The sequence below is a fragment of the Schistocerca gregaria genome, chromosome 2 (assembly GCF_023897955.1).
Source record: "Schistocerca gregaria isolate iqSchGreg1 chromosome 2, iqSchGreg1.2, whole genome shotgun sequence".
Classification (NCBI taxonomy): domain Eukaryota; kingdom Metazoa; phylum Arthropoda; class Insecta; order Orthoptera; family Acrididae; genus Schistocerca; species Schistocerca gregaria.
Genome location: NC_064921.1, coordinates 123,137,106 through 123,165,051, shown reverse-complemented (window position 1 = coordinate 123,165,051; position 27,946 = coordinate 123,137,106). Strand labels below are relative to the sequence as shown.

At 41.4% G+C, this 27,946-nt stretch overlaps 2 protein-coding genes across 2 annotated transcripts; one reads left to right on the top strand and one right to left on the bottom strand.

Annotated features, from left to right (window-relative positions):
* Positions 1 to 235: 235 nt before the first annotated feature.
* On the bottom strand, positions 236 to 751 carry LOC126335672 (tigger transposable element-derived protein 4-like). Its single transcript, XM_049999128.1, has one exon. The coding sequence runs from the start codon at positions 749 to 751 to the stop codon at positions 236 to 238; it is 516 nt and encodes a 171-aa protein (XP_049855085.1).
* Positions 752 to 16,641: 15,890 nt separating this feature from the next.
* LOC126335671 (piggyBac transposable element-derived protein 4-like) lies at positions 16,642 to 17,846 on the top strand. The gene is made up of 2 exons (XM_049999127.1): positions 16,642 to 16,825; positions 16,894 to 17,846. Exons 1-2 carry the CDS (start codon positions 16,642 to 16,644, stop codon positions 17,844 to 17,846), a joined length of 1,137 nt encoding a protein of 378 aa, XP_049855084.1.
* Positions 17,847 to 27,946: the final 10,100 nt, after the last annotated feature.

The following is a 27,946-nucleotide window of genomic DNA, read 5'->3' as shown; positions in this document are numbered from 1 at the left end:
ATACCGTATGTACAGTAGTATGTCAAGTACTCACCAAACTTTTTTACTTATGAGTGAAGTAATCAGTCATTTTATTTTTTTGTCTATTTGCCCAATGCACCCTTCGTAAAATATTTCCTTATTTCATATGTTCATTATTTCATTTGCATTTCCTCTAGCTTCACTAAAGCATCACTCATGGTGGGGACAGGCACTTTATTTCTTGCGTCTTTCTCTTCTTCTTCATCTCCCTTGCTCACTTTATGGCCACTTTGACCCTGATTCTTCGCTTCATTAGCAATTTTGTCTTATGTTCCACTTTGGCTGTAACAAGATCATCTTCTATTGTTGCATATATTTCATAGTCACACTGATTGAGAATGTCGCAGTTTTCTGGCAGCAGTTCAGATAGCAGTAGGTCATCAGTGTCATTGAATGTGTCTTCAGTTTTGATGGCATTTATTCCTTCATCTGTGATTCCCACATGATTGAAACATTTCTTGATGGTTTGGACTGTGACCCAACACCGAGCTTTGGTAACACATCTGATCACATCCACCATTGTAACAGAATAATCCTGCTTTTTCTCAATGCTTTGTGTCTTTTTCATTAATATGAGCGTATGACAGTGGCATTTCAAACACTGAATTAGTCGTTGGGCAATGGGCTGCATTAAGCTTGTCATATTTGTAGGAAGAAAAACAAGATTAACATTCTCCAGACCAGAAAGTGCAGGATGTACTGGACAGTTGTCAACAAGAATCAGTATCATAATTTTCTGACTTCTAACCTCCTGATTCAATGCTTTACTTCAGCTTCCAAGGGACTGGATGTCATCCAAGACTTTTTATTAGAATTTTGTTGCAGTGCCAGATTTTTTACATGCTTAAAACATCTAGGATTCTTTTTATTTACCTATTACGGGCAATTTTTTCTTCTCAATTTCACGTGCGTTATGAAAAATTAGAACTGTTATTCATTCTTTAGAGAACTTGCCACCAACACACTTTTTTCCCTTGAATTTCAGATTTTTGTCATGTGTCAATTTAAAGAAAATGCAATTCTCATCTGCATTAAAGATGTCACAGTTTGCATATCCTTCATGAAATACAGGCCACACAGTAGTAAGCCATTTTTGGATTGTTACAGTATTTAGGTTTGTATTTTACTGCTCACCTTGCCAAAAGTAAAGCCATAACATTCCTTGAGTCTGTCAATGCAGTCGCTTCTGTGCACAGATTCCTCATCTATTAATTTGTTGGCAAATTCTTCTGCTTTAACCATTAGGAAAGGCCGACTAAGGAGTACATTGATGCTTCTCTGTTGCTTAAACCACTTAAACAGCTCTTCATCCACATCACTCTTTTCAACTTTTCATAACCACTTAATTTTAGATACATTTTATTCAAATACAGTAATGATTTTATACTTGTCCTTCCAGATCATATGGACTGTGTAATTGATGATGCCAAATTGATGATATAGATCAACCTTTTTTAGCCCCACTCTCGATTTCATGACTTGCTTTAACTTTTTCTTCCACTGTTACTGGCCATGTTGCTCTGAAATGCATGTACTAGGTAACAAACTGGTACATAAACTGACATAATGTGTAGTGTTGATGACTTCTGTGACTGCAACCTCTACTATAGTATGAATGCAACATTGAGTTGAGGATTAATTACACTATTGTCGATGGAAGAGACAAGAGAAGAATATGACAGGTTGCCATATTACAACAGATGGTACACACATAGTTCAGTTCTACCTGTATCCAATAGTGTTGTTAAATATGGGTTGCACTAAGACATGGCATTGCTGTTTCACAGAGGAAGACTGCACTGTACTTCCTTCTCTAGATTGTCACACAGTTGACAAAATGGTAGATGTCGAAACAGACGGCAGAGGGATAGAGAAACAATTAAAATCGCTCAAAAGAGGAAAGGCCGCTGGTCCTGATGGGATACCAGTTCGATTTTACAGAATATGCGAAGGAACTTGCCCCCCTTCTTGCAGCGGTGTACCGTAGGTCTCTAGAAGAGCGAAGCGTTCCAAAGGATTGGAAAAGGGCACAGGTCATCCCCGTTTTGAAGAAGGGACGTCGAACAGATGTGCAGAACTATAGACCTATATCTCTAACGTCGATCAGTTGTAGAATTTTGGAACACGTATTATGTTCGAGTGTAATGTCTTTTCTGGAGACTTGAAATCTACTCTGTAGGAATTAGCATGGGTTTCGAAAAAGACGGTCGTGTGAAACCCAGCTCGCGCTATTCGTCCACGAGACTCAGAGGGCCATAGACACGGGTTCACAGGTACATGCCGTGTTTCTTGACTTCCGCAAGGCGTTTGACACAGTTCCCCACAGTCGTTTAATGAACAAAGTAAGAGCATATGGACTATCAGACCAATTGTGTGATTGGATTGAGGAGTTCCTAGATAACAGAACGCAGCATGTCATTCTCAATGGAGAGAAGTCTTCCGAAGTAAGAGTGATTTCAGGTGTGCCGCAGGGGAGTGTCATAGGACCGTTGCTATTCACAATATACATAAATGACCTGGTGGATGACATCGGAAGTTCACTGAGGCTCTTTGCAGATGATGCTGTGGTGTATCGAGAGGTTGCAACAATGGAAAATTGTACTGAAATGCAGGAGGATCCGCAGCGAATTGACGCATGGTGCACGGAATGGCAATTGAATCTCAATGTAGACAAGTGTAATGTGCTGCGAATACATAGAAAGATAGGTCCCTTATCATTTAGCTGCAAAATAGCAGGTCAGCAACTGGAAGCAGTTAATTCCATAAATTATCTGGGAGTACGCATTAGGAGTGATTTAAAATGGAATGATCATATAAAGTTGATCGTCGATAAAGCAGATGCCAGACTGAGATTCATTGGAAGAATCCTAAGGAAATGCAAACTGAAAACAAAGGAAGTAGGTTACAGTACTCTTGTTCGCCCACTGCTTGAATACTGCTCAGCAGTGTGGGATCCGTACCAGACAGGGTTGATAGAAGAGATAGAGAAGATCCAACGGAGAGCAGCGCGCTTCGTTACAGGATCATTTAGTAATCGCGAAAGCGTTACGGAGATGATAGATAAACTCCAGTGGAAGACTCTGCAGGAGAGACGCTCAGTAGCTCGGTACGGGCTTTTGTTAAAGTTTCGAGAACATACCTTCACCGAAGAGTCAAGCAGTATATTGCTCCCTCCTATGTATTTCTCGCAAAGAGACCATGAGGATAAAATCAGAGAGATTAGAGCCCACACACAAGCGTACCGACAATCCTTCTTTCCACATACAATACGAGACTGGAATTGAAGGGAGAACCGATAGAGGTACTCAAGGTACCCTCCGTCACACACCGTCGTGTGGCTTGCGGAGTATGGATGTAGATGTAGATATGTTATCATACTGAACTCATTCATTTCTTATTTCTTATGTTCTTGAATTTCAATAATTAAGATAAAAAAGAAGGGCAGAACATAATATTTATGTGTATGTATTTGAGATGGTTCGGTGCAAACTGCATCATGATGTCACCAATAGATCATGATGTATTTCAGTTTTGATTCAGTGCTGGAATCAGAATTTGCTGTAGCACTCAACGGCTAAAGGCAACCACTATCTACTGGTGGGCACCCAAGAACTTGCAAGTCATCATGGGGGGGGGGGGGGGGGGGGGGGGCTTTGGAGTGCAGCAGTGGAAAGTTTCTGCAGTCCTGGTATAAGGAAATGACAGGAAAGAACTAAAACTTAGATACAGTTTATAGGGCAAGACACCCCTTAGCAACAAGTAAGTGGACCTTTCCCAAACCCTGAAGCCAGGGGAAATAAAAATTATCTCTCCAATAATTATGTTTTTCAAGAGTTAGCTCAAGGATAAAATTGTTTCAAGTAGTGTTACAAAAGTGTCTCCATTGGGGAACCAGTTTAGGGCACTATAGTAATCAAGGAAAAAGTATTAATAAAGTGAGTTCCCTGATATCACAAGAATTCTAAAAGTTATAGATGTGTTGGGGAGAACAGATGTTGGTTGAGACAGGACCTGTGTCAAATTGCAGTCCCACCTCAGTTGCATAATAACCTTTGTATTTGTTTACTGTATGTGGACAAAGTACATACAATCACATAGGAAGTTCTTTTAATTAGTATTTTGAAGTTATATTTTGATGATTACATTGTCTAGAGTTTAGATGGAGGTTGTTTAAATGAACAAAGCTAGTGTCACGTAATACACCACCCAGTCAACCTTGTGTTGGTAAGTTGGATGATGCTTGTTTTCTAGTTGTGTTTGCTCAGTGTTGTAATTAGATTGTCACCACTGCTTTGGGTAGATGAGTAGATTTTTTTGTGTCTTGTAGAATGTTATGTGACTTATTGCCAAGGAGATTCAGAACTATCCAGGTGTTTCATTTCTAAGTTCTGCATCGCTGCTGCAGTGTTGTAATTGTGTATGGGAGTTGCTATTGGAGTAAGAACAGTAGAGTCTTGTCAGCTTCTGTCGTGTAGACTCCATAAATTCTGATCAGTGTCATTTGTAGCTTTGCTTTTTCGTTATGAATGTATGCCACGCAAATTGGAGGACATAGAGGACAATATATTATTATTGTACCTGGAAAGTTTGTTATTTATCTGATGCCGTACCAACTTCTCATGGAGTGTTGTGTTATTACAAAGCTTAATCAGGTTTTACAAATGGGAGCACACCATATGAAGAACTGCATAGCAAGTAAAGGTAGGTAAGGTTAATAGGTCTAATGTGTCTTGGAGTGCACAGATGATGAAAGTAGATCTATGTTATGATTCAGTCATGCAGCATTCTTAGTCTGCTTACTTTACAAGACAGTGTGTTCTATCATCTGTTGCAGGTGGGAGTTTTGGGCTGTTTGTTTCCTCTCCGTGTATGAACAGTTTGTGAATAATTGATCTCCAAAGTGATGATTATGATGGATCTTATTCTGACCATCAAAACTCAGTACTAAATAAATTAAATTCATTATTGGAGGAAATTAAAGTTGCAGCAGATGATAGACTCATCATATGGCTGCTCAGGGCTCATTTGCTACAGATGTAAAAATGGTGTTGTCTAGATTCAACAATTTCTGAATTGGTTGGGGAAAGAGAGACAATATTGAGAGACCCATTAAATAGGAGAGGCACTGTGTTCACTGGCAAGAAATTCAGCTGCTTCTCATTACAAAAAGTCTTCAATAGCAGATAGCTTAAACAGCGCTGAAAGAAGAAAACAAGGCAAGGACAATTTTAGAAAAAGGAACTGTTGAAGTCTTTGCAAAAGCCAACATTGCATTAGAAAAGCTATAAAAATCGTGCCTTACAGCCGTGGACTGCTAAATACTGAAGCAAGAATCTACCATATGTAAAGACTTTCCATATGAAATATTTCTCTGGTGAGTTACTTGCTTTTGAGACTTGAGATTATTGTGTATGTGTAAAAGTAACAGATATATTAGCCCTCAGGTTTGGTGCACCAGATCTTGTGTATAGAATACACAATTTTTGTGCACAGCAAGAATATCACATGATTTGCACTCCTTTAGTAGTGAATGGAAATGCAGACTCAAGATTTCATTTTTGATACTCATTCTTAAATTTTACAAGTGAATTATGAATGTAATGTAATGTATCTAGAATGTAATTTAATGTATCTAGAATACTATTTAGATTAGATGAGATTGGATTCAGTTTTCGCCTCCACAGATCCAAAAAATGAGATGATTCTCATGGGTGTGGAATATGTTGGAAAATATAACATAAAAACATAAAACATTCAAATATATACTTACTGTCCTGATCATTCGTCCAGAGATTGTTGAAATAGGTGAATACAACAAGGTACACTGAAACAGTGTCAGAATGAAACACTGTTATGCACTATTAGAAAATGTGCCATACACAAATTACCTAATCTTGACTGTTGTGACCATGTGCTTTCAAAACTGAAATCTAACAGATATTTTTACTTAAGCTGGCTTCACAGTCTCCGTTGAGATATTCATCTATGGAGTAGAAGGAGTTGCCTATCAAAACGTCTTTCAAACACTGTTTAAACCATGATTTATCTGAAACCAAATTTTTCGTGGTTCCTGGCAATTTACTGAAAATATGTTTTCCTTAATATTGGACCCCTTTTTGGACTGAGGTAAGTGATTTTAGGTCTTTATGTAGACTGTTCATATACCTAGTATTGACACTGTGTATTGACCTGTTGGTTGGAAATAGAGATGTATTACTTGCAACAAATTTCACTAAGGAATAAATATACTGAGAAGCAGTGCTTAGAATATAAAGTTCCTTGAACAGGTTTGTAGGTGATGTTTTTGTATTTACACTACAGATGATTCTTATCACATGCTTTTGCACCCTAAAAACTTTTGCTTCGTTTGATGAGCTGCCCCAAAATATGATCCCATATGACATAATTGAATGGTAGTAAGTAAATTATGCAAGTTTCTATATTTATATCTCCTACATATGACATGATTCTCATGGCAAATGGTTCAAATGGCTCTGAGCACTATGGGACTTAACTACTGAGGTCATCAGTCCCCTAGAAATTAGAACTACTTAAACCTAACTAACCTAAGGACATCACACACATCCATGCCCGAGGCAGGATTCAAACCTGTGACCGTAGCAGTTGCGCGGTTCCGGACTGTGCGCCTAGAACCGCTAGACCACCGCGGCTGGCATGGCAAATACAGACTTGTTTAGGCACTTACGCAATTATGTGATATGTCCTTCCCAACTGAATTTATTATAGAGTTGTAATCCCAGAAATTTAACACTGTTAACCTCTTCGATCTTCATATGTTGTACACATGCTTGATGGAAATCTGTCACAAGTTCTGAACTGCATATAGTGGGTCTTCTCAAAGTTTAATGACAGTGAATCAGCTGTAAACCACATATTAGTGTCAGTGAAAATTTGATTAGCAGCTATTTATAAATCTGTACTTGAGTTGCTAATTACTGCAATGTTTGTATCATACGCTAATGAAACAGATGAGAGGTCATTAGTGTACACAAGAAAAAGCAATGGACCCAAGATGGAACCTTGAGGAACACCACATGTAATTAAGCCCAGTCAGATGAAGACTGACTGCTTACTGCACAGGTATTTCGCAATGACACCCTTTGTTTCCTGTTAGATATGTAAGACTCAAACCATTTCACAGCTTTGCAGGTGACACTGTAATATTCTAATTTACTTAAGAGAATGTTGTGGTTCACAAAGTCAAAAGCTTTTGACAGGTCACAGAAACTGACAGTAGCCTCTAATTTATTACCTAATGAATTAAGTACATTCTCACTGTAAGTTTAAATAGCTTTCTCTATATCAGGACCCTAGAGAAATCCAAACTGTGACTTTGACAATACATTATTTGCAGTCAGATGCTTAAGGAGACACAGGAACACAACCTTTTCAAATATTTTTCAGAAAGCCGGCAAAAATGAAATTGGTCGAAAATTTGATGGTATCTTTTTATTCCCCTTCTTGTGAAAAGGCTTAACTTCAGCATATTTTAGCCAATCTGGAAATGTTCTGCTGAAAAGTGATTGATTAAACAAATAACTTAAGATAGACCTCAACTCACATGAGCACTCTTTGATTAACTTCGTTGATATGTTATCATACCCAATGGAATATTTATATCTTAAGGATTTTATGATGGACGCCACTTCTTTGGGAGACGTGAGTGTCATTTCTATTTTACTGAAGTTATTTTTAAAGATTGATCTCAGGTACTCCACTGCACTGTTTACCAAACCTGATAACCTCAAGCTGTCAGTAACAGAAGTGAACCACTTGTTTAAGAGATCTGCAACACTACATATACTTGTTACCAAAGTCTCATTTATTTTTAGAGCTATCTGTTCCTCTTCCTTTTTAGACCCACCTGTATCTGTCTTCACTATATTCCATACAGTTTTTATTTTGTTTCCTGATGTAATTATGTTTTTCTCATAATAAAGCTGCTTCGATTTCTGGATTACTTGCTTCAGTCTTCTGCTGTATTGTTTGTAATACTTTACAATTCTAACATCAGAGCTGTTCCTAGATAGTAGATACAGCCTACTTTTTGTCCCATGTGATATCTTTATTCCTTGTGTTATCCACAGTTTATTTTTTGACTTTTGTGTGATCTGAGTTACCTTTAGGAGCAAACAAATGTCAGAAGTGGAGGTAACTTTATTAATGAATACTTTGTATTTTCCATTTGAGTAAGAAGTACTGTAAACATCTGTCCAGTTCATATCTGTGAGCAATTTCGTGAATTTCTTAATTTTTTACTTATTTTTTACCCTGCTGTACTCAGATTTAATAGGTTTTTAATCCCGACAACTTTCAACATTTAACACCAGTTGCTGCATGTCGTGATCAGATAGCCCATTTACTATTAGTTTTGGGATATGACTTTTCCCCTAGATTTGTCTACAAAGATATTATCAGTGGCAGTCTCTGAGCATTTACATATCCTAGTACCAAAATTCACAGTAGGAACTATATTGAATGATAGTGTTACTGTCTGCAATAATGGTTCACTGACAGCTGTTCAATAAATCGACATTAAAATCACCAACAATAATGATTTCCTCGTTTTTTACTATGAGATGGGACAGCAGAGCTTCTAGATTTTTTATGAAGACGTTAAAATTGCCTGAAGGTGATTTGTATATACCCACTATTATAAAGCACTTGTTATGAAGTACTGCTTTTGTTGCACAAGGTTCTAAGTGCTGCTCTGCACAAAATTTATTAATATCAATATTCTTGAAATCAAAACAGTTTCTGACAAATATGGCATCTCCTCCTTTCTCCATATTTTCTCTACAGAAATAAGAAGCTAATTTGAATCCTATAACATTTAACGTATCTATACCAGTTGTCACATTATGTTCAGAGAGACAGATTATATCAACTGGTTTGCTTAACTCTAATTCTTCAACACAAATCATGATCAGATACCTCATTTACTATTGGTTTTGTGATATGACTTTTTTCCCCTGGATTTCCCTAGATTCCCTAGATCATTAAGCTTACCCATTAGTCCTCAGATATTCTGATGCAATAACAATAACTAATTTTGTGCACTGGCTGTATCACAAATGGATGAACCTACTTTTCCTGCCAGATTTTGAGTATCTAGTTTCAGTCAGAGGCTGTCTGCATGAATTGTGTACATAATAATTTGCTTCCTGGCTGCCTGTTTTAGCAATGTGAATGCCATTTTCAACCTGTCTAAACATCTCTTGTTTCTGCCCTCTGTACTCTAAAAAAAACTGCTGATCTGTCACTTGTAACCACTGGTACTTTACAAATTGTGATAGTGTCCCCCCTCCCCCTTTAATTATTTGCTATTAGCTCAGACAGTTTTACCTTTCCTTTTCTGTTGAGTTGAAGTCCATGTCTAGTATAATCTCATCTACTGATAGAGTCAACAAGAACCACACTGATATTTATTTGTGCATAAGTGGCCAATTTCTTACAGGGCATCTGTTACATCATGGTAGTAGATTTATTGCGCTTGCGTTTTTAAATATGCCACCACAAAAATCATAAATTCATAAATCAATAGCATGCAATGTAGCATACTGCAGAAATGTTTTCTATATTACTATTCACACTTTTTATCTAATACTTGTCTCACTCTGCAGTGCTATTCACCATATAAGATCTATAAAGTTTCACAGTACACAAGAAAACAAATATTATAGATGTACAATTGATACACCTGTTATATGATCTTACTAGAATATTTCATGCTAACAGTCATGATGTTTTAAAAATTTGTCATATTACAATGGATTTTGCTAACTAAGTCCCATTATAAAGAGTTTTTTATTAGTTATTAGGTTTGAAGTGTGATGCTTGATGAAGTTTATGGGAGTCACTGCACTGTAATGATGATTCAGTTCAATGCGAACATGTGAAAATTTCATATGCGCTGTCTTTTTTATATATTGGCAATGGAAACTAATTGTAGTTACAAAATTTTTAACATCATCCAAAGCAGAAACTCAGATTCTGTTCATCACTTTCATAGTTCACTTCAAAATTTCAATTACAAATAGACTCACATTTGGCACTAGCTGTTAGACAAGATACATCAATAATTGTAAAATTTCCATGTGTTTGTGTTATGTTACATTATCACAACATTGCAATAGATTCCACACAGCAAGTACCCACTTAAGATATCAATAAAATCAGCAAACATGCTTGACAATGGGAGTTATCTGCCTCAGCAAGTCTTGCACAAAATAAATAAAAATCATGGTGGTCAGATATAATGAAACCACTTATTTTTGTCCTTAAAAGTTTATTTTACACTGGATAAAATGAAACTGTAAAATCAAAACTAAACCAACTTTGCTGACCAAAGTAGCTGAAAGTGAAGAGGAGCAAGAAAAAATTATGACATACTTAATGCAAATGAGAGAAGACAACTTGTTCAGAGACTCAGTACCTAGTATTTCCTACAAATCCAATACATACACAGCAAGGACTCACCATAGACTCCCCTGTGAATGTGAAAACCTTGGCAACCGTGTTCTAAAACCAAAATAAGCACTACACTTCTTGAAGAAGACCCATCTGCTCAAGAAAGGGACCAAGAAACCACAATAAGTCAAATTGTGGATGTAATTATAATATTGGATGTACTCTGACTTCCAAAACCAACTACTCCAAGCGACATGACTACCTAAACAATTATAAAACTCCTGGCCACGACAGCATTACAAACATTTGCAAAACAAAAAGAAAAACGATTGTAGCTTATCAAGAGGATTTTCTCAGAAGATTCTGTTAATCTACTACTTTTGAGACTGTTGGAAAATACCGTTGCATACATCATATGGATCCCAAAACCAGGGAAGGATTTAATTCAAACCGAAGACCACAGACCTTCTAAGCAACATCGGCAAGCTGTTTGAATAAATTATTCAGCCGTGTATCCAATTGCCAGTAAACATCAACGAGACTGTAAGGCCTGAACAGTATGGATTCCATAGGAAGATTTCCACTGAACTAGAAGTACTATGCTTCACACAATGCATCACAGGGAACTTCATCGTAACCATATCTTTAGCTGCAGTCTTTCTTGAGGCTAAAAACGCATTTGGCAAAGAATGGCAAGAAAATAAAATGGGGAAAATGCACGAGCAAACAACAATACCACTCTAATGTATAAAGCTAATCGGAAACTTTCTCAAGCACAGAAAAATAAATGTTACAGTGAAAGGAAAAACATCAGAGGTCCAATGGGTGAAAGCAGGACTATTCCAGGGCTTAGCACTGTCACTCTAGTGAACGATTTGTCAACGATACATTAAGTCTACAGTTTGTTGATTATATGGCGTTTCTAACCTATGGTAGACATCATAATACCAATATTTGCAAGCACAGCTAGACATTGCTGCACGATAGTGCCGAAGAAACAAGATAAAATTAAACATGCAGAAGATGGTGGCAGTATATTTCAACAAGAAGCGCTCCAGTTTAGAGATGACACTAAACCCGTGTGGAGAATGAAACATTGCAACCCCAATATCGGCTACTTGGAAGTTGCTATGAAATGTCTAATATTATGCCATACTCAAGAGCAGGAACTCCATAGACAAGCAGTCAGAATGGTATGAGGACTACTAATGTCATTTCTCAGCACGCCAAAGTACAAGGCTGCCAAGCCACAGTGCAGGCAAAGTTGCTATATGGCACAATTTGTTGGATACTGGATAATATGATGCAAAAGTTGCAGATTAGAGTTTTACACGACAGATGATTAAGATGGATCTAAATGGCATGCAGGTATTCAAGAGTAAGGGTCTTACATGAAGAAAACAACATAGAAATGATAATACACTCCTGGAAATTGAAATAAGAACACCGTGAATTCATTGTCCCAGGAAGGGGAAACTTTATTGACACATTCCTGGGGTCAGATACATCACATGATCACACTGACAGAACCACAGGCACATAGACACAGGCAACAGAGCATGCACAATGTCGGCACTAGGACAGTGTATATCCACCTTTCGCAGCAATGCAGGCTGCTATTCTCCCATGGAGACGATCGTAGAGATGCTGGATGTAGTCCTGTGGAATGGCTTGCCATGCCATTTCCACCTGGCGCCTCAGTTGAACCAGCGTTCGTGCTGGATGTGCAGACCGCGTGAGACGACGCTTCATCCAGTCCCAAACATGCTCAATGGGGGACAGATCCGGAGATCTTGCTGGCCAGGGTAGTTGACTTACACCTTCTAGAGCACGTTGGGTGGCACGGGATACATGTGGACGTGCATTGTCTTGTTGGAACAGCAAGTTCCCTTGCCGGTCTAGGAATGGTAGAACGATGGGTTCGATGACGGTTTGGATGTACCGTGCACTATTCAGTGTCCCCTCGACGATCACCAGAGGTGTACGGCCAGTGTAGGAGATCGCTCCCCACACCATGATGCCGGGTGTTGGCCCTGTGTGCCTCGGTCGTATTTAGTCCTGATTGTGGCGCTCACCTGCACGGCGCCAAACACGCATACGACCATCATTGGCACCAAGGCAGAAGCGACTCTCATCGCTGAAGACAACACGTCTCCATACGTCCCTCCATTCACGCCTGTCGCGACACCACTGGAGGCGGGCTGCACGATGTTGGGGCGTGAGTGGAAGACGGCCTAACGGTGTGCGGGACCGTAGCCCAGCTTCATGGAGACGGTTGCGAATGGTCCTCGCCGATACCCCAGGAGCAACAGTGTCCCTAATTTGCTGGGAAGTGGCGGTGCAGTCCCCTACGGCACTGCGTAGGATCCTACGGTCTTGGCGTGCATCCGTGCGTCGCTGCGGTCCGGTCCCAGGTCGACGGGCACGTGCACCTTCCGCCGACCACTGGCGACAACATCGATGTACTGTGGAGACCTGACGCCCCACGTGTTGAGCAATTCGGCGGTACGTCCACCCGGCCTCCCGCATGCCCACTATACGCCCTCGCTCAAAGTCCGTCAACTGCACATACGGTTCACGTCCACGCTGTCGCGGCATGCTACCAGTGTTAAAGACTGCGATGGAGCTCCGTATGCCCCGGCAAACTGGCTGACACTGACGGCGGCGGTGCACAAATGCTGCGCAGCTAGCGCCATTCGACGGCCAACACCGCGGTTCCTGGTGTGTCCGCTGTGCCGTGCGTGTGATCATTGCTTGTACAGCCCTCTCGCAGTGTCCGGAGCAAGTAAGGTGGGTCTGACACACCGGTGTCAATGTGTTCTTTTTTCCATTTCCAGGAGTGTAGATACAATGATGAAAAGCTCATCTAAATTCATATCTAACTAGATCAGTCAAGAAATACAGCAAGACACATAGGGGACGTAGACCACATGGAACTGGAATGACGGCACAAACATAAAGCACCTGGCTCCCTAGTGTAAGGAGAGTAATGATGTAGTATGCAAATAAATGGAGACAACCACTCTTGGAGGGAGGGGGTTGGAACGGGGAGAGCTCTAAAGCTCTAAATAGCAGACCCATAGAGAGTAATAAATAAGAAAAAACACTTAACTCTCTCAGTCAGTATTGACACACATTGTGATGGCAGTCCCCCTCCCCTCCAAAGAAGTAATATCTTCAGCTAAGCTGAGATGTGTAGGAAAAAGTACCGTACGTTTAAACTTTTAGAGCACATGTTAGACTTTTTAGAAAGCTCCAGTGTGAAGACGTTCTCAGTTTAAACAACTCTGTAAGGCATAATATTCTTGTGAGGCACTCAGAACATTTTCGTATGCATTTCGTTCGGTTTCACAAGCACTGCGTGGCAGAAGTAAAGCATTTTGGATAGGTAGGATTATTGGTGGTCTAAGGAGAGCAAAAGTTATATGAATTTCAGTATTTTTAATTTTTCAAGCGATGGGGATTTTGGGGTTTTGATAGCTTTGTGTTGAGCTGCTCTAAATGAGATCTTGTTGCCTTACTATAAAATTACGATCATTAACCATGTTTCCGACTGCTACCCTATGTCATTATCTTCAAGCTGATTAACAAATTTCAGTGCAAGCTTAGATGTCCTGGCTAGGCATAATGTTTTGCTCTTTTCTCTTCTCTGCTCTTGTCGTAAGTTGGGTGGAACACATTGCACAATTATGAAGCAACTGCTAACTAACTTACAGAAACGTCTACAAGCATTTTTTAAAAAAAATTGTACATCGCATCTCCACAGTAGGGTATGAGGTATTTTTCCATAAATTTTTGAGGTACATTTTCGCAAGTTGGGCCTGTAGGAGTTGCCAAATGTGCCTGGCAACCTAGTTGTGTGCGATCAGGCTCCCAAAGCTGCAGAAATGGTCACAGTTAAATTGACTGTAAAAAGTAGCACCACTGAGGATGGTAAACTGTTTTCCTGGAGTATTGAGGTTTTAAATAACACCAAAAGCTACCAATCGCTCTCGTTTGCTCTGTTAATCCTCTACAGAGAAAACCTCTCTTACACAGCAATTTTTCGCGGCATGTAAGAAGGCGGCCCAATTTTCAGCCGTTATGCGCATCCCCCTCCACTAAGCACTTGCGGCCAATAATATTCATTCTCTTCCCGAGCGGCTAGCAGAGAGTTACAGCTACAGAACGAGAATCTCGCTACTACATGCTGCACTGTTGCCACACTTTGGGACAACCGAATTATCCATTCAACTATCAATTACTTTGTTTCCTCTTTTTTTTTTCCTTTGCAGCAGTATAGCTGTGAATGTGTATCTTGTAAACATTTAAGGTGCGATTTTAAAAAAAGTCAGGTGCGGCAATAAATGTGAAGTGCTTCATAAGCAGCTGAGACGGATTATTTACCGCTTTTATAAATTTTCCAAACGTGAATTTAAAAGCAGGTCTCCTACTGTTGACATTGGAAAACACAAGAGGTGTCGACCAGTAGAATTGTAAAGAGAATTGTAAAGGAAAGTATCAGAGCTGTAGGAACTATACAAACAGTTCGTTTCATGTCGGAAAGCATCGAAATTGCAGGGAACCTGTAACATAAATGGATAGTTTTAACAATGATGTTTTAAAGGGCTTAATGTGAATTATGAATGCCGGACATCACAAGAATGTGTTACAGTTATGCAGGATTCAATAGTAAGTACTTCATCAATGTAAAAAATTTTAAAAGACGTTGGTTCTAGATACGTTATGAAGAGAGTTTTTAGTTGAAAGAAGTGACCTAGGTGCAGAATGAACTATATCCCATATAAAGATTCACGATACAACGGAAGGAGACAGTTCAACAGTGTATTACCTTCGTGAAACATTGGTCAGTTACAATCATTCCAAGAAGATACATTGGAAAACGAGCGATAGTACTGGCAGTTTTAAAGTTCTCATAGGGATAGGTTCTCAGATAAGTATTCTGCATGCTCACTCTCCTTCTGGTTTTATTTCTAAGAATAAATTTGTATTTACGTGCAAGAAAAGTAGCAGTCAATACCATCCAGTAATGAATGCAGTCAATATCATGATGTGTCCACAATTGTTTCATACCTTGCTTCGAAGTCAGTCATTATAATTCAACTCTTATAGAGAAAAAATCAAGTACAAACACCAGAAAAGGGGATATTTTACCCCATCTGAAAAATAAAAATATTAAGCACCATGTAAACCAGACTCGTGCCGATCTCCTGCAATTCGTTAATTTACACTATATAAGTCACCTGACAGAACGTACAAACTTGACTTCCTCGCACTTGAATGGGATCACACAGTTTTGCGTTTACCCACGTGACATTGTCATTGTAGCCCTATGGAAGTAACTTGGGCAAAGTGTTTTAAGGCTGTGCGGAGAAAAAAAATTCAAGATAACATACAGTGAAATGCTTCTGCATGAGGAAATAGGCAATGAGGCAATAGACAACATCCCACCTGTAGCGTGGGCACAGACTGTGTGGCATGCTGCAAAGCTTCAGAATAAAGAATCTGACAGGGAAGTGATGATGGATATATAAGCCTTGAACCTATTGTTGTAAGTTTAAAATCAACTTTTTCGGAAACAGACTCAAATAGAAGTGACAATAGTATTACAATGTAGACTTTGGAACAAAGTAATAATATTTCTTATTTTTAATGACTCATGGTTTAAAAAATGTGTTTGTCAACATATCAGTTCCATACATAATAATGAGAACTCCCTAGCCTTTTTGATTAGTATGTTGTACCCTTTTAATTATGCAGACTATAATGTTCAAAGTATTGCTCAAGGAGTGGTTAACCCGTAATTGGTGATGTTGGGTGTCAGATACCCAGCCAAATCTTTGAAGTGCCAATGTTACCAGATTGTCTTAAGTACATCATTGTTGGTTCCTATACCTTAAAGTCAGTTTGTTGCAAGTCGGCCTAAAGCGCGTTACGCAACAGAGCGGCGGGTTGTTTGATTTTATACGCAATTTTTTAAAGTTACTAGGTTACGGAACTTTTTTTGGAATATTCTTGTATTTTATAGGTAGTATGACATCTAGCACGTTTCCTGTGATAACTAATAACCCTGGGTGCAGTTCTCATCAAAGCAGTGAGTTTATTTGATTCGTTATTACTAGAAACTCTGCTTATTGATAACCACGTTAGTTACCCTGAGATTTTCTCGTTTTCCGATTTTCAGCTGACATGCCATCTAGAAGGTGGTCTATGAAACTTAGTGATCCTGGATTTGGTGACTGGGCGAGGTCTATACTGGATGAGTCTGAGAGTAAATGTATTGGGGATGAAAATGTTATAGATCAAGGTTCCGAGAGTGCCCATGAAACCGAATCAGAGGAAGAAGTATGTGAAGCTGAGAATGAAGTGCGTGGTATACCTAATGCTACAGTTCCTGGATCATCATCAAGTTCACTATAACCACCACATTTCTTTGAACAGATACATCGTCATCAGATGAAAACGAACCCTTTTCAAAAAGGCAGAATCGTCAATACGAGCGAAAGAAGTATTATGGGAAGAACCGTTTCATATGGTCGAAAAAACCTCCAGCTTCAAAGGTTCGCACAAGGAAACATAATATCGTTTCACATTTACCGGGAATAATTGGCCCTGCTAAAGCCCTTGGTCAGATTTGTAGACCCCAGACTGCTTGGACGCAACTTTTTTGTGAGAGAATACTGAATGAAATAATACTGCAAACCAATAAAAAATTGGCCTTTATGAGGGAAAGGTTGTCCGATGATACGAGAACTGACTACAAAGAGTTGGATCTGATCGAGTTCAAGACTTTTTTGGAGATTCTCATGTTCACAGCCATCTTAAAATCTAATAATGAAGATCTTCAAGCTATTTTTGCCACCGACGGTACTGGTCGTGATATTTTTCGTTGTACAATGTCACTAAAGAGGGTCTTAGTGTTACTGCTCAGTATACGTTTTGATGACGCCTCAGACAGAGATGTGAGGAAAAAATGTGATGCAACAGCTCCTATAAAATGGGTTTTCCTAGAGTTTATGAAAAACTGTACGGCTAGTTACTCAATTGGAAAGTACGCTTGCATTGACGAAATGATGGGGGGCTTTCATGGTCGATGCCGCATTAAAATGTATATCCCCAGCAAACCTAGAAAATATGGACTCAAAATAATGACTTTGGCCGATGCAAAAACCCACTTCTTGCTAAACGCCCACATTTACTCCGGAAAGGATAGTGTTGGCAGAACACCCACTGATGAGGAGAATAAATTGGCCAAGCCAACTCAAGCAGTGTTGCAATTGACCAAACCCATTATCGGAAGTAACCGCAATATCACAGCAGATAATTGGTTTTCGCCCATTGCCCTCATACAGGAACTACTTAAAAGGGGCTTGACATATGTAGGAACACTGTGAAAAAATAAACAAGAAATATCGAAAGAACTTTTACTTCCCAAGGAAAGAGAAGTAGGAGAAGCTCTCTATGGTTTCACAAAGACAACATTACTCTCTTATGTACCAAAGAAAGGCAAGACCATCCTACTTGTATCCTCAATGCACCATACCCAGTCAACTGATCCAGAAACCCAGAAATCAGAAATCATTGCCTTTTATAACAACACAAAAGGTGGGGTCGACGCCTTAGACGAGAAATGCACAGTCTACTCAACAAGTCGACGCACAAGGCGATGGCCATTAGCCATATTTTGAACATTAGCCTAGTGAATGCCTATGTTATCTACAGTGGATTCCCAGGGAATCCAGACCTAACCGGATTGGAATACATCAAAAATCTTGCCAAGGAACTCGTAGACCCTCATCTCTATCGTCGACTACAAAACGACCATTTGCCCCGTGAATTGCGGCTAAACATCAGCAGAATTCTCAAGATACCAATTCCATATGAAGCCAGACGAGACTTGGGCAAAAAAGTGAGGTGTAAGAAGTGCCCACCAGGCTCTGACAGAAAAACGAAAAAGGTCTGTAACAGCTGCAACGTACCGATTTGCGGAGCCTGCACGACTCCTGTATGCCGATATTGCGTAAAATAATGGCTTGCCAATTCTTCTGTGTGTAATAACTTGTCAAAAAATAATGTGCTTTTATAAAGGTTCATTGTTGCTTTATACTGTAATATTCAAATTTGGTTTATTTGTTTACAAAAAAATTGCAGATTTATGATTTCGTGACATGTTGCAAAATTTGTTATGGACTTACATATATTAGAAAAATTGTCTATTCTGTTCACTGTGAATAATTTTCTGCTGCCAAAAGTTGTTCAGAGATGTCAATAAAAGTTACTTTTGCAATGTATGTAGAAACTTTTCGTTTCTCCTTCACCATTGAAGTATGAGGGCCATGGAAATTATTGGGTATATGTAACCCAACCTCACCAGTTGTGTTACAAAAATATCAACTCATCAGTTATGGGTTAAGCTTCTACCACCATGTTGTAAACCTGTGTCATTTTCAAGGCAGGAACTGTATAAGGCCCTAAAATGACAGTAACTGTTAATTGTCGACATATCAGTGGTTTTCAATGTTATCAGTCAGATTCCCTGGAGTTATTCGCAGATGAAGGTTAATTGTTTTCTTCTTCAGTGGATTATAAATGCAGTCTCTCACTGTAGTATCTAACGTGTTAGTTTACACTAATAACGCCTGTTAACAACGAAAACTATGAGAACTTACTGGCCATTCTTCGCTAGTTTTTTACATTAGTCTTTTCTAATGGTAATTCCTTTCTACACGCAGTGATTACACTTTAACTATCGTCACACACACACACACACACACACACACACACACACACACACACACACACACACACACACACACATATACATACACACCTTACACAGTTTTAAAAATCCTGTTGAGCAGAAGCAGTTGTCATCGCAGTAAATGGTAATTATTACAAACAGTTTCAATGTCGTTTTGAGAAATACTGTACTTCAAGTCTTCACAAAGCTATGTCAGCTGTTCTCTCCTTCCAACGTTATGCGGAATAAATCTGTGGAGCAGTGGATGTGAATTAATATTTCTCTCATGACGATCGATCGAAATTGGTTTTAATATTTATTGTTACCCTCATAGATTTGAATGTACTGGTGCAAAAGAGCCTGACTGTTATCCACATCAATGCAGTTTGGCAACGTGGACTTTGTTTACCCGTTCTCTGCATGGTGCACAGCAGAGATGGGCAAAACTGTTCTTTTCAGAGATCGGATCAGAACTGTTCACTCTCTGAAATGAACTAGCTCTTTTTCATGACTCACCACTCATTCACAATAGAAAATAAATGGAAGGCACATTGCCCTTTAAACTTGGTTTATTCCAGTACTATACCTGTATTTTGGTCTTATTTGATCCTATTTTGAAGTAACACAGATAATGAGTAAGAATTTTGTATTGTTTGTTGAAATTTCCACGATATGACAAAGTTTTTGATTATTGATTTATTTTGCACTATGTTGGTTTTTTGGGTGATCGGAAAATGCTGTAACTTGAGATTTACATTAACAATGTATTTGGCTATAATGTATTAAAATTTCATTAACCTCGTACAAATACATTGCAAGCCATATATTTTTGAAGTGAATGTTTCCTTCCAAAGACGCCTAAAATCGCAAATCCATACCAGAATAAGAAAAAATATATATATAAATTTGAGTGTAAGACTAAAGTGCTGCATATAGCCTGACGCAGAAAAAAACAAGGAAAATATTGGTGTATCACATTTTGCGATATGTTTATCAGTTCGCTCGTAATTAAAGCGTAAATTCGAGTGTCCATAATATAAATCCTCTAGTAAGAGGAGTTGTCAGGAACCTAATCTGATCAGTTTAAACAAATAAAAATAAAATAAAAACAAATGATGTATATATAACATAATAATGTTATATACATAGCGGTATTACTACGAAGAACAATAGCCAGTAGAGATGAACTCCGATGCAGAGGCGCTGAGTCAAGCAGGTCGAGCCGCGAGCTGCATTACTGCGTGAGTTAAGACGGCAGAGACCAGAGTGACACCTGAGTTGCTTTGCTCAACGCTCCGGCTAGAGTCGAGAACGGTGGGATGAGCGTTGAGCGGGCGAGTTCCGATGGTGAGGGGGGGGGGGGGGGGGGGAGCGGTGAATGGCCACCAGTCACCCGCTCGGAGACAAGTCGTCCGTTCTCTTGAGAGCAGGTTGTCGCAAGTAGTTCTTATGTTCTCAGCTAGGAGGCTCTCTGTCCTGTTGCTCACATCAACTGTCCAGAGGGCAGGACGTGCGACTGAAACGATCGCCGATGGAGTGCGATGCTAAGTTAAGCTGCGCCAGACACTGCACGCGGCAGAGGAAGCACAGAGACGGCATGGCATATGTGAAACACAAAATCCAATGGGGCACGGCACAATGCAGGCAGCCAAGGTAGAAGCAGGGCAGAGGCCGGCGCTGGCTGTGTTGTGTGGCGTGCAGTGTGCTCTGACCAGCAGAGGCCCCGCTGGTATGCTCCGTCTCTCTCTCTCTCTCTCTCTCTCTCTCTCTCTCTCTCTCTCTCTCTCCCTGCTGTGGGAAACGTTTGGAGCTACCGTTCTTTTTTTTTGAATCACTGATTGTTAACTCCTTTGAAAGATTCAACTCTATGAATCAGTTCAGGAGCGGATCCCCCGTCTCTAGTGCACAGTTCTCCCCTTCTCCCCCCCTCCCTCCCCCCCAACGCTTTCTTTCTGCTCCGTCTCTGTGCGCGGAACCGCCTTCTAGGTGATGCAGGCTTTAGTACAGTTTGTCACCAGGTCAGATGGACCTAAGGCTTAGGCACCATGTTGCAGCAGTTTACTTGGGTGACTAAGCACTCTGAAGTGGTGGCAAGAATGTCGGTTTTGTCAGGCAAAACAGTTGACAATCATTGCTCGTTATGCACAACGCTTTGAGACAGGCATGTGGAGTAGTGTAGTGGATCACAGTGTGGTATGACGGTGGTCTGCCAGTTTACGTGGAGGTCGGGTAGTGACAATGCAAAGGTTCCGACTCTCCACGACCAAAAAGCTTCCATCGCCAACAATCAAAGGTAAATCTGTTGAAGATCTTTGCGTATAACACGAGTGGAGTCACAGCTACAAATAGTGTGCCCCAGGGGACGTCTGTAACAGGTGCTTACTACAAGCTATTTCTGCAAAATGTTTTTCTCCCGAAAATTCGTCAAAGAAAGCCTGACATGCTTGCAGCTGGTGTCCTCATTTTGCACGATAATGCAAAACCGCATGTTACCCTATTAGCGAGAGAAAGGCTCTACAAATATGGATGGGAAATACTTCCTCACCCATCATACATACCCTGATAAGAGCACATCAGACTTTGATTTCTTTCCGAAATTGAAGAAACACGTCCGTGGAAAACATTTTGATACAACTGATGTAGATTCCACAGAGATGATCCGAAAAATTAGATAGCTCAGCAGTGAAGGTACCCTATCCGGAAAACAGAAGTTTCCAAAACTTTTAAAAGACGTCATAGTACAGGGACAACCTTTGCATCACCCCACTCTCCACTGTTGCCAAATTTATTCAAAATGGCTGCGATGACGTCGTCCAAGATGGCGGAATGTAGACTTGGCAACAGTACATGACGTCATCCAAGATGGCGGCCTTTGGCTGGAAAATAGGCCAATTGTGCTACATCCACTAACCTAACCTCCAGAAAAAAAGGCGGTAATTTTGAATTTTGGCGGGAAAATAGCCCAATTGCGCTATGTCCACTAACGTAAGCCTCCAGAAGAAAAAATGGCGGAGAGTTTGAATTCCAACAGGATAATGCATGCAAAAACCGAACTTATCTTTATTATTATTATTGATTATCATTTATTAACATTCATTACCATTTACTATTATTTACAATCATTTATTATTATTTACTACCATTTATTATTATTTATTTTTATTGACCTGCCTCCACTGGAAAATTCCCTCCAAATTCAAATTCCAACACAACAATGGCTGCAAAACCTTACTTTTGTTTATTATTATACATTATCATTTATTAACATTCATCATCATTCATTGTCATTTATTATCATTCATTATCATTTATTATTATTATTATTTAATATTATAGGCCAACCTCCACTAGAAAATTGTGCTAAATGCGAATTTCAACACGATGATATCTCGAAAACTGTACTTCTATTTATTATCATTTATTATTTATTCAAGATGTCCGATTTTCTCGGCGAGAAAGGCGCGGTGGGAAGTGTAAATTAGATCTTTATTTTGTAAAAAAAAAAAGTTGTAAAGGAAGAATAATAATGAGAAGGTTTTAGATGGCTTCTCACGCGACGAGGCGAGAGCAGGGATGTGTAGTTATGTTTAGTTAAAGGGCCGTGTAATGTCATGTGAGGAGCAATGCGCAGTGTGCTACAGTGCCATAGGAAGTAAAGACATGTGCTGCTACGATGTGTCTAGCGTATGGAGGCTGCGCTTTGGAAATATGCAACGTCGATATAAAGTTGGCTTTCACTCGCATTCGGTGGTCGCGGCTCGGGATTGTGACGGATCGCGGTCCTGGGCGGACGTATGTGTGTACTTTGACCACTGGCAAGTGCGTTGACCGCACCAACTCACGCTTGCGGAAGCCGAGCAGGGTCTGTGCGAGGTCTGAAATCAGACGGATGGGTGACTTCACGATCCTGTGGGCAGGGTGCGGAGTGGGGGGTACCTGCGCACGTCTGCTGAGTTAGTTTGCGAGCGGATCTGCAGGCTCTGCTATGCGTTATTAGCATATTTTACGAGTACTGAGCGTGCCTACACATCTGTGTGAGGAATTATTTAGTAGCAGTTTGCTATAGTGTGTACTGAAATTCTGATTGGGTAGGTGTCTGTGGGCTGTGCAACATGCCCCAGGGCACATCTTGGTAGGTGTTTTGTGATAGCATGATAGATATACTGTTTGGTTAAATAAGGTGTTCGAAAAAATAAATAGAGTGTTCTCAATGATTACACGCGCCTGCAGCGCAGATCAGAGTGATTGGTTTTCCGTCACCATCTCGGTTGCATACGAGTAGTAAATGTTTTCCCGGCCACGATAATCGTGTGTGTCAACGAGCTATGAGCTATTCTGACAATAGACGTGAAAGCACGTCCAGACCTGAGACGCCGGCGTTATACATGAGAAGAACAATGTAGCTTTCACACGTATGAGAGGAGGGTGCGCTTTCTTGTCGGCTGCTACGAGCGCTCGGAAGCTGAACTTGGCTGGAGACTCTGGAACCCCCTTCCCCGCCGACCGCATGCGGGCCCCGGCTGCCTTGGCTATCATAGGCGATATCAATTTCTCCGGTGTTAGGTGCGAATGCGACTGTGTTGAGAACCACACACTCCGCTACTCGACTCGCTGCGGCTCACATCGTTACCGTTGCTCGTGTACGCCTTTGTTTCAACCGCAAGTCATGGCAGGACGCAAGGGCAACAAGTTGAGAGCCGCGCTGGATCATCAATGCTTTGTGGAGCGCCCGCAGCCGCAGACGACAGCAGAAGCCGAAGCGCAAGCTGCGATCACTGGAACGTGTCCAGTGCGAGAAGTGCCAGCAGTTAGGGAACGTGGCGGATGTCTGCCGGAACGCAGCCGCGTGTTTGAAATGCGCGGCGGCACACGACACCCGTAGCTGCCCCAAACCACGCGGAACAGCCAGCAGTCCTCACGCCGCCAACTCGCGTAGCTGCAGCTACCGTCGGCAGCACACCACACCAAGTTCTGAGGTGCCTGCCGCCAGGTCGGTCGCATTGCCTCCCCGCTCCGGCGGGCGCGCTTCGTGCCGCGTCGAAGCGGCCACTGACCAAGCGCTGGCCGATTTACAAGCAGACTTCGCGACCGAAAGGGCCGCAACGAAGGATGAACTCGTGGCTGTCCACCGACGGCTTCAACAGCTGCGGGAGGAGCTGCGGCTTCTCAAGAAGGCGCCGCCTATCCCTGATCCCGCCGCCCCTGTGAGGCGGCCGGTGGGGGTAGACGCCGCCACCCAGACGTCCACCGACTCGCCTCCTGCAGCAATGCATGCCGCGTCCCGCATGGAAGTCGACCTCGGGACGCATGCGCTGTCTTCTCCCCTGGAGACAGACGCGGAAGTATCATCCGAGGAAGAGATGCCGACCGCTTCTCCGCAAGCTGAAGAAACGGAAACCGACGAAGGGCTGCCCCTCCCGCTCCCAGACGAGCGGAGTGTGCAGCCCTTCCTGAAGAAGATCGTAGCGTCGCTGAAACACGGGACGTACCCTCACGGGGACAACCCGTACCCCTTCACGCCGGCGCAGGCGAAACCACCGCTCCATCACGAACCGTGCGACCTTAGCCACACGCGTTGCACGTTGCGTGGGGCGGTGACGAGGAAGGAGCTAATATTGCTGAACAGTCGCCCCATCTTCACCCCTTCGGACTTGGACCACGTCTTCCAGGTCACAGAGAAGTGGGTGAAGGAAGAGGGGCGCTCCGGCAGGCGTCAGCCTACCTCAGAACATCTAGCAGCCATCAACTACTTCGCTAGTTTAAACACAGCGGGGTAGCCAGAGGTCCATTCCAACGAGAGGCCACGTATGACAACAGAGCTGATAAAGGAGGAATAGCAGCACTGCTGCTTAGCCTCCACCATATCAGGACATACAGGGTGTTTCAAAAATGATCGGTATATTTGAAACGGCAATACAAACTAAACGAGCAGCGATAGAAATACAGCGTTTGTTGCAATATGCTTGGGATAACAGTACATTTTCAGGCAGACAAACTTTCGAAATTACAGTAGTTACAATTTGCAACAACAGATGACGCTGCAAGTGATGTGAAAGATATAGAAGACAACGCAGTCTGTGGGTGCGCCATTCTGTACGACTTCTTTCTGCTGTAAGGGAGTGCTGTTCACAATGTGCAAGTGTGCTGTGGAAAACATGGTTTATTCCTTAGAACAGAGGATTTTTCTGGTGTTGGAATTCCACCGCCTAGAACACAGTGTTGTTGCAACAAGACGAAGTTTTCACCGGAGGTTTAATGTAACCAAAGGACCGAAAAGCGATACAATAAAGGATCTGTTTGAAAAATTTCAACGGACTGGGAATTTGACGGATGAACGTGCTGGAAAGGTAGGGCGACTGCGTACGGCAACCACAGAGGGCAATGCGCAGCTAGTGCAGCAGGTGATCCAACAGTGGCCTCGGGTTTCCGTTCGCCGTGTTGCAGCTGCGGTCCAAATGACGCCAGCGTCCACGTATCGTCTCATGCGCCAGAGTTTACACCTCTATCCATACAAAATTCAAATGCGGCAACCCCTCAGCGCCGCTACCATTGCTGCACGAGACACATTCGCTAACGATATAGTGCACAGGATTGATGACAGCGATATGCATGTGGGCAGCATTTGGTTTACTGACGAAGCTTATTTTTACCTGGACGGCTTCGTCAATAAACAGAACTGGCGCATATGGGAAACCTAAAAGCCCCATGTTGCAGTCCCATCGTCCCTGCATCCTCAAAAAGTACTGGTCTGGGCCGCCATTTCTTCCAAAGAAATCATTGGCCCATTTTTCAGGTCCGAAACGATTACTGCATTACGCTATCTGGACATTCTTCGTTAATTTGTGGCGGTACAAACTGCCTTAGACGACACTGCGAACACCTCGTGGTTTATGCAAGATGGTGCCCGGCCACATCGCACGGCCGACGTCTTTAATTTCCTGAATGAATATTTCGATGGTCGTGTGATTGCTTTGGGCTATCCGAAACATACAGGAGGCGGCGTGGATTGGCCTCCCTATTCGCCAGCTATGAACCCCTGTGACTTCTTTCTGTGGGGACACTTGAAAGAACAGGTGTACCGCCAGAATCCAGAAACAATTGAACAGCTGAAGCAGTACATCTCATCTGCATGTGAAGCCATTCCGCCAGACACGTTGTCAAAGGTTTCGGGTAATTTCATTCAGAGACTACGCCATATTATTGCTACGCATGGTGGATATGTGGAAAATATCATACTACAGAGTTTCCCAGACCGCAGCGCCATCAGTTGTTGACAATTGTAACTACTGTAATTTCGAAAGTTTGTCTGCCTGAAAATGTACTGTTGTCCGAAGCATATTGCAACAAACGGTGTATTTCTATCGCTGCTCGTTTAGTTTGTATTGCCGTTTCAAATATACCGGTCATTTTTGAAACACCCTGTTACAGGTATTTTTATTTTTTACTTACAACCGAAAAAACCGAAATATTAATTACTCATTGCAGCAGTGCTAAATTTTTTCGTTTTTGAATAAACCTTTCACACTGAAGCGCCAAAGAAAGTGGTACAGGCATGTGTATTCAAATACAGAGGTACATGAACACGCAGAATACGGCACTGCGGTCGGCAACGCCTATACAAGACAACAAGTATCGGCGCAGTTCTTAGATCGGTTACTGGCGCTGCGGTGGCAGGTTATCAAGATTTAAGTGAGTTTGATCGTGGTGTTACAGTCGGCACACTGGCAACGGGACAGGGCATCTCCGAGGTAGCGATGAAGTGTTCGAACATTATGAATTACCTCGAAGAAAACGGTATATTGACACACAGTCAACACGAATTTAGGAAACATCGCTCTTGTTAAATACAACTAGCTCTTTCCTCGCATGCAGTGTTCAGTGCTGTTGACAAGTGATTTCAGTTTGATTCCGTATTTCTGGATTTCCGGAAGGCTTTTGACTCTGTACCACACAAGTAATTTATAGTGATATTGTGTGCGTATGAAATATGATCTCAGTTATATGACTGGATTTGTGACTTCCTGACAGAAAGGTCACAGTTCGTAGTAATTGACGGAAAGTCATCGAGTAAAACAGAAGTGATTTCTGGTGACCCCCAAGGTAGTGTCATAGGCCCTTTGCTGTTTATTATCTGTATAAACGATTTGGGGGACAATCTGTGCAGCCGTCCTAGGTTGTTTGCAGATGACGCTGTCGTTTATCGACTATCAAAGTTATCAGAAGATCAAAACAAATTGCAAAACGATTTATAAAAGATATCTGTATGGTGCGAAAATTGGCAGTTGACCCTCAATAACGAAAAGTGTCACGTAATCCACAAGAGTGCTAAAAGGAATCCATTAAAGTTCGGGTACACGATAAATCACTCAAATCGAAAGTCCATAAATTCAACTAAATACTTAGGAATTACAATTACGAACAACTTAAATTCGAAGGAACACGAAGGAAATGTTGTGGGGAAGGCTGAAAAGAGACTGCATTTTATTGGCAGGACATTTAAAAAATGTAACAGATCTATTACGGAGACTGCCTACACGACGCTTGTCCGTCCTCTTTTAGAACACTGCTGCGCGGTGTGGGATCCTTATCAGGTAGGAGTGACAGAGTACACCGAAAAAATTCATAGAAGGGGAGCACGTTTTGTATTACCGCGAAATAGGGGAGAGAGAGTCACTGAAATGATTCAGGATTTAGGGTGGACATCATTAAAACAAAGGTGTTTATGGTTGCGACACAATCTTCTCACGAAATTTC

What these genes read in the sequence shown, in the direction of transcription:
- LOC126335672 (XM_049999128.1), bottom strand. Translation starts at nt 751, where the DNA reads ATGATACTGATTCTTGTTGACAACTGTCCAGTACATCCTGCACTTTCT.
- LOC126335671 (XM_049999127.1), top strand. Translation starts at nt 16,642, where the DNA reads ATGCCATCTAGAAGGTGGTCTATGAAACTTAGTGATCCTGGATTTGGT. An exon ending in AGCTGAGAATGAAGTGCGTG is followed by an intron (nt 16,826 to 16,893) that starts GTATACCTAATG and finishes TTCTTTGAACAG; the next exon opens with ATACATCGTCATCAGATGAA.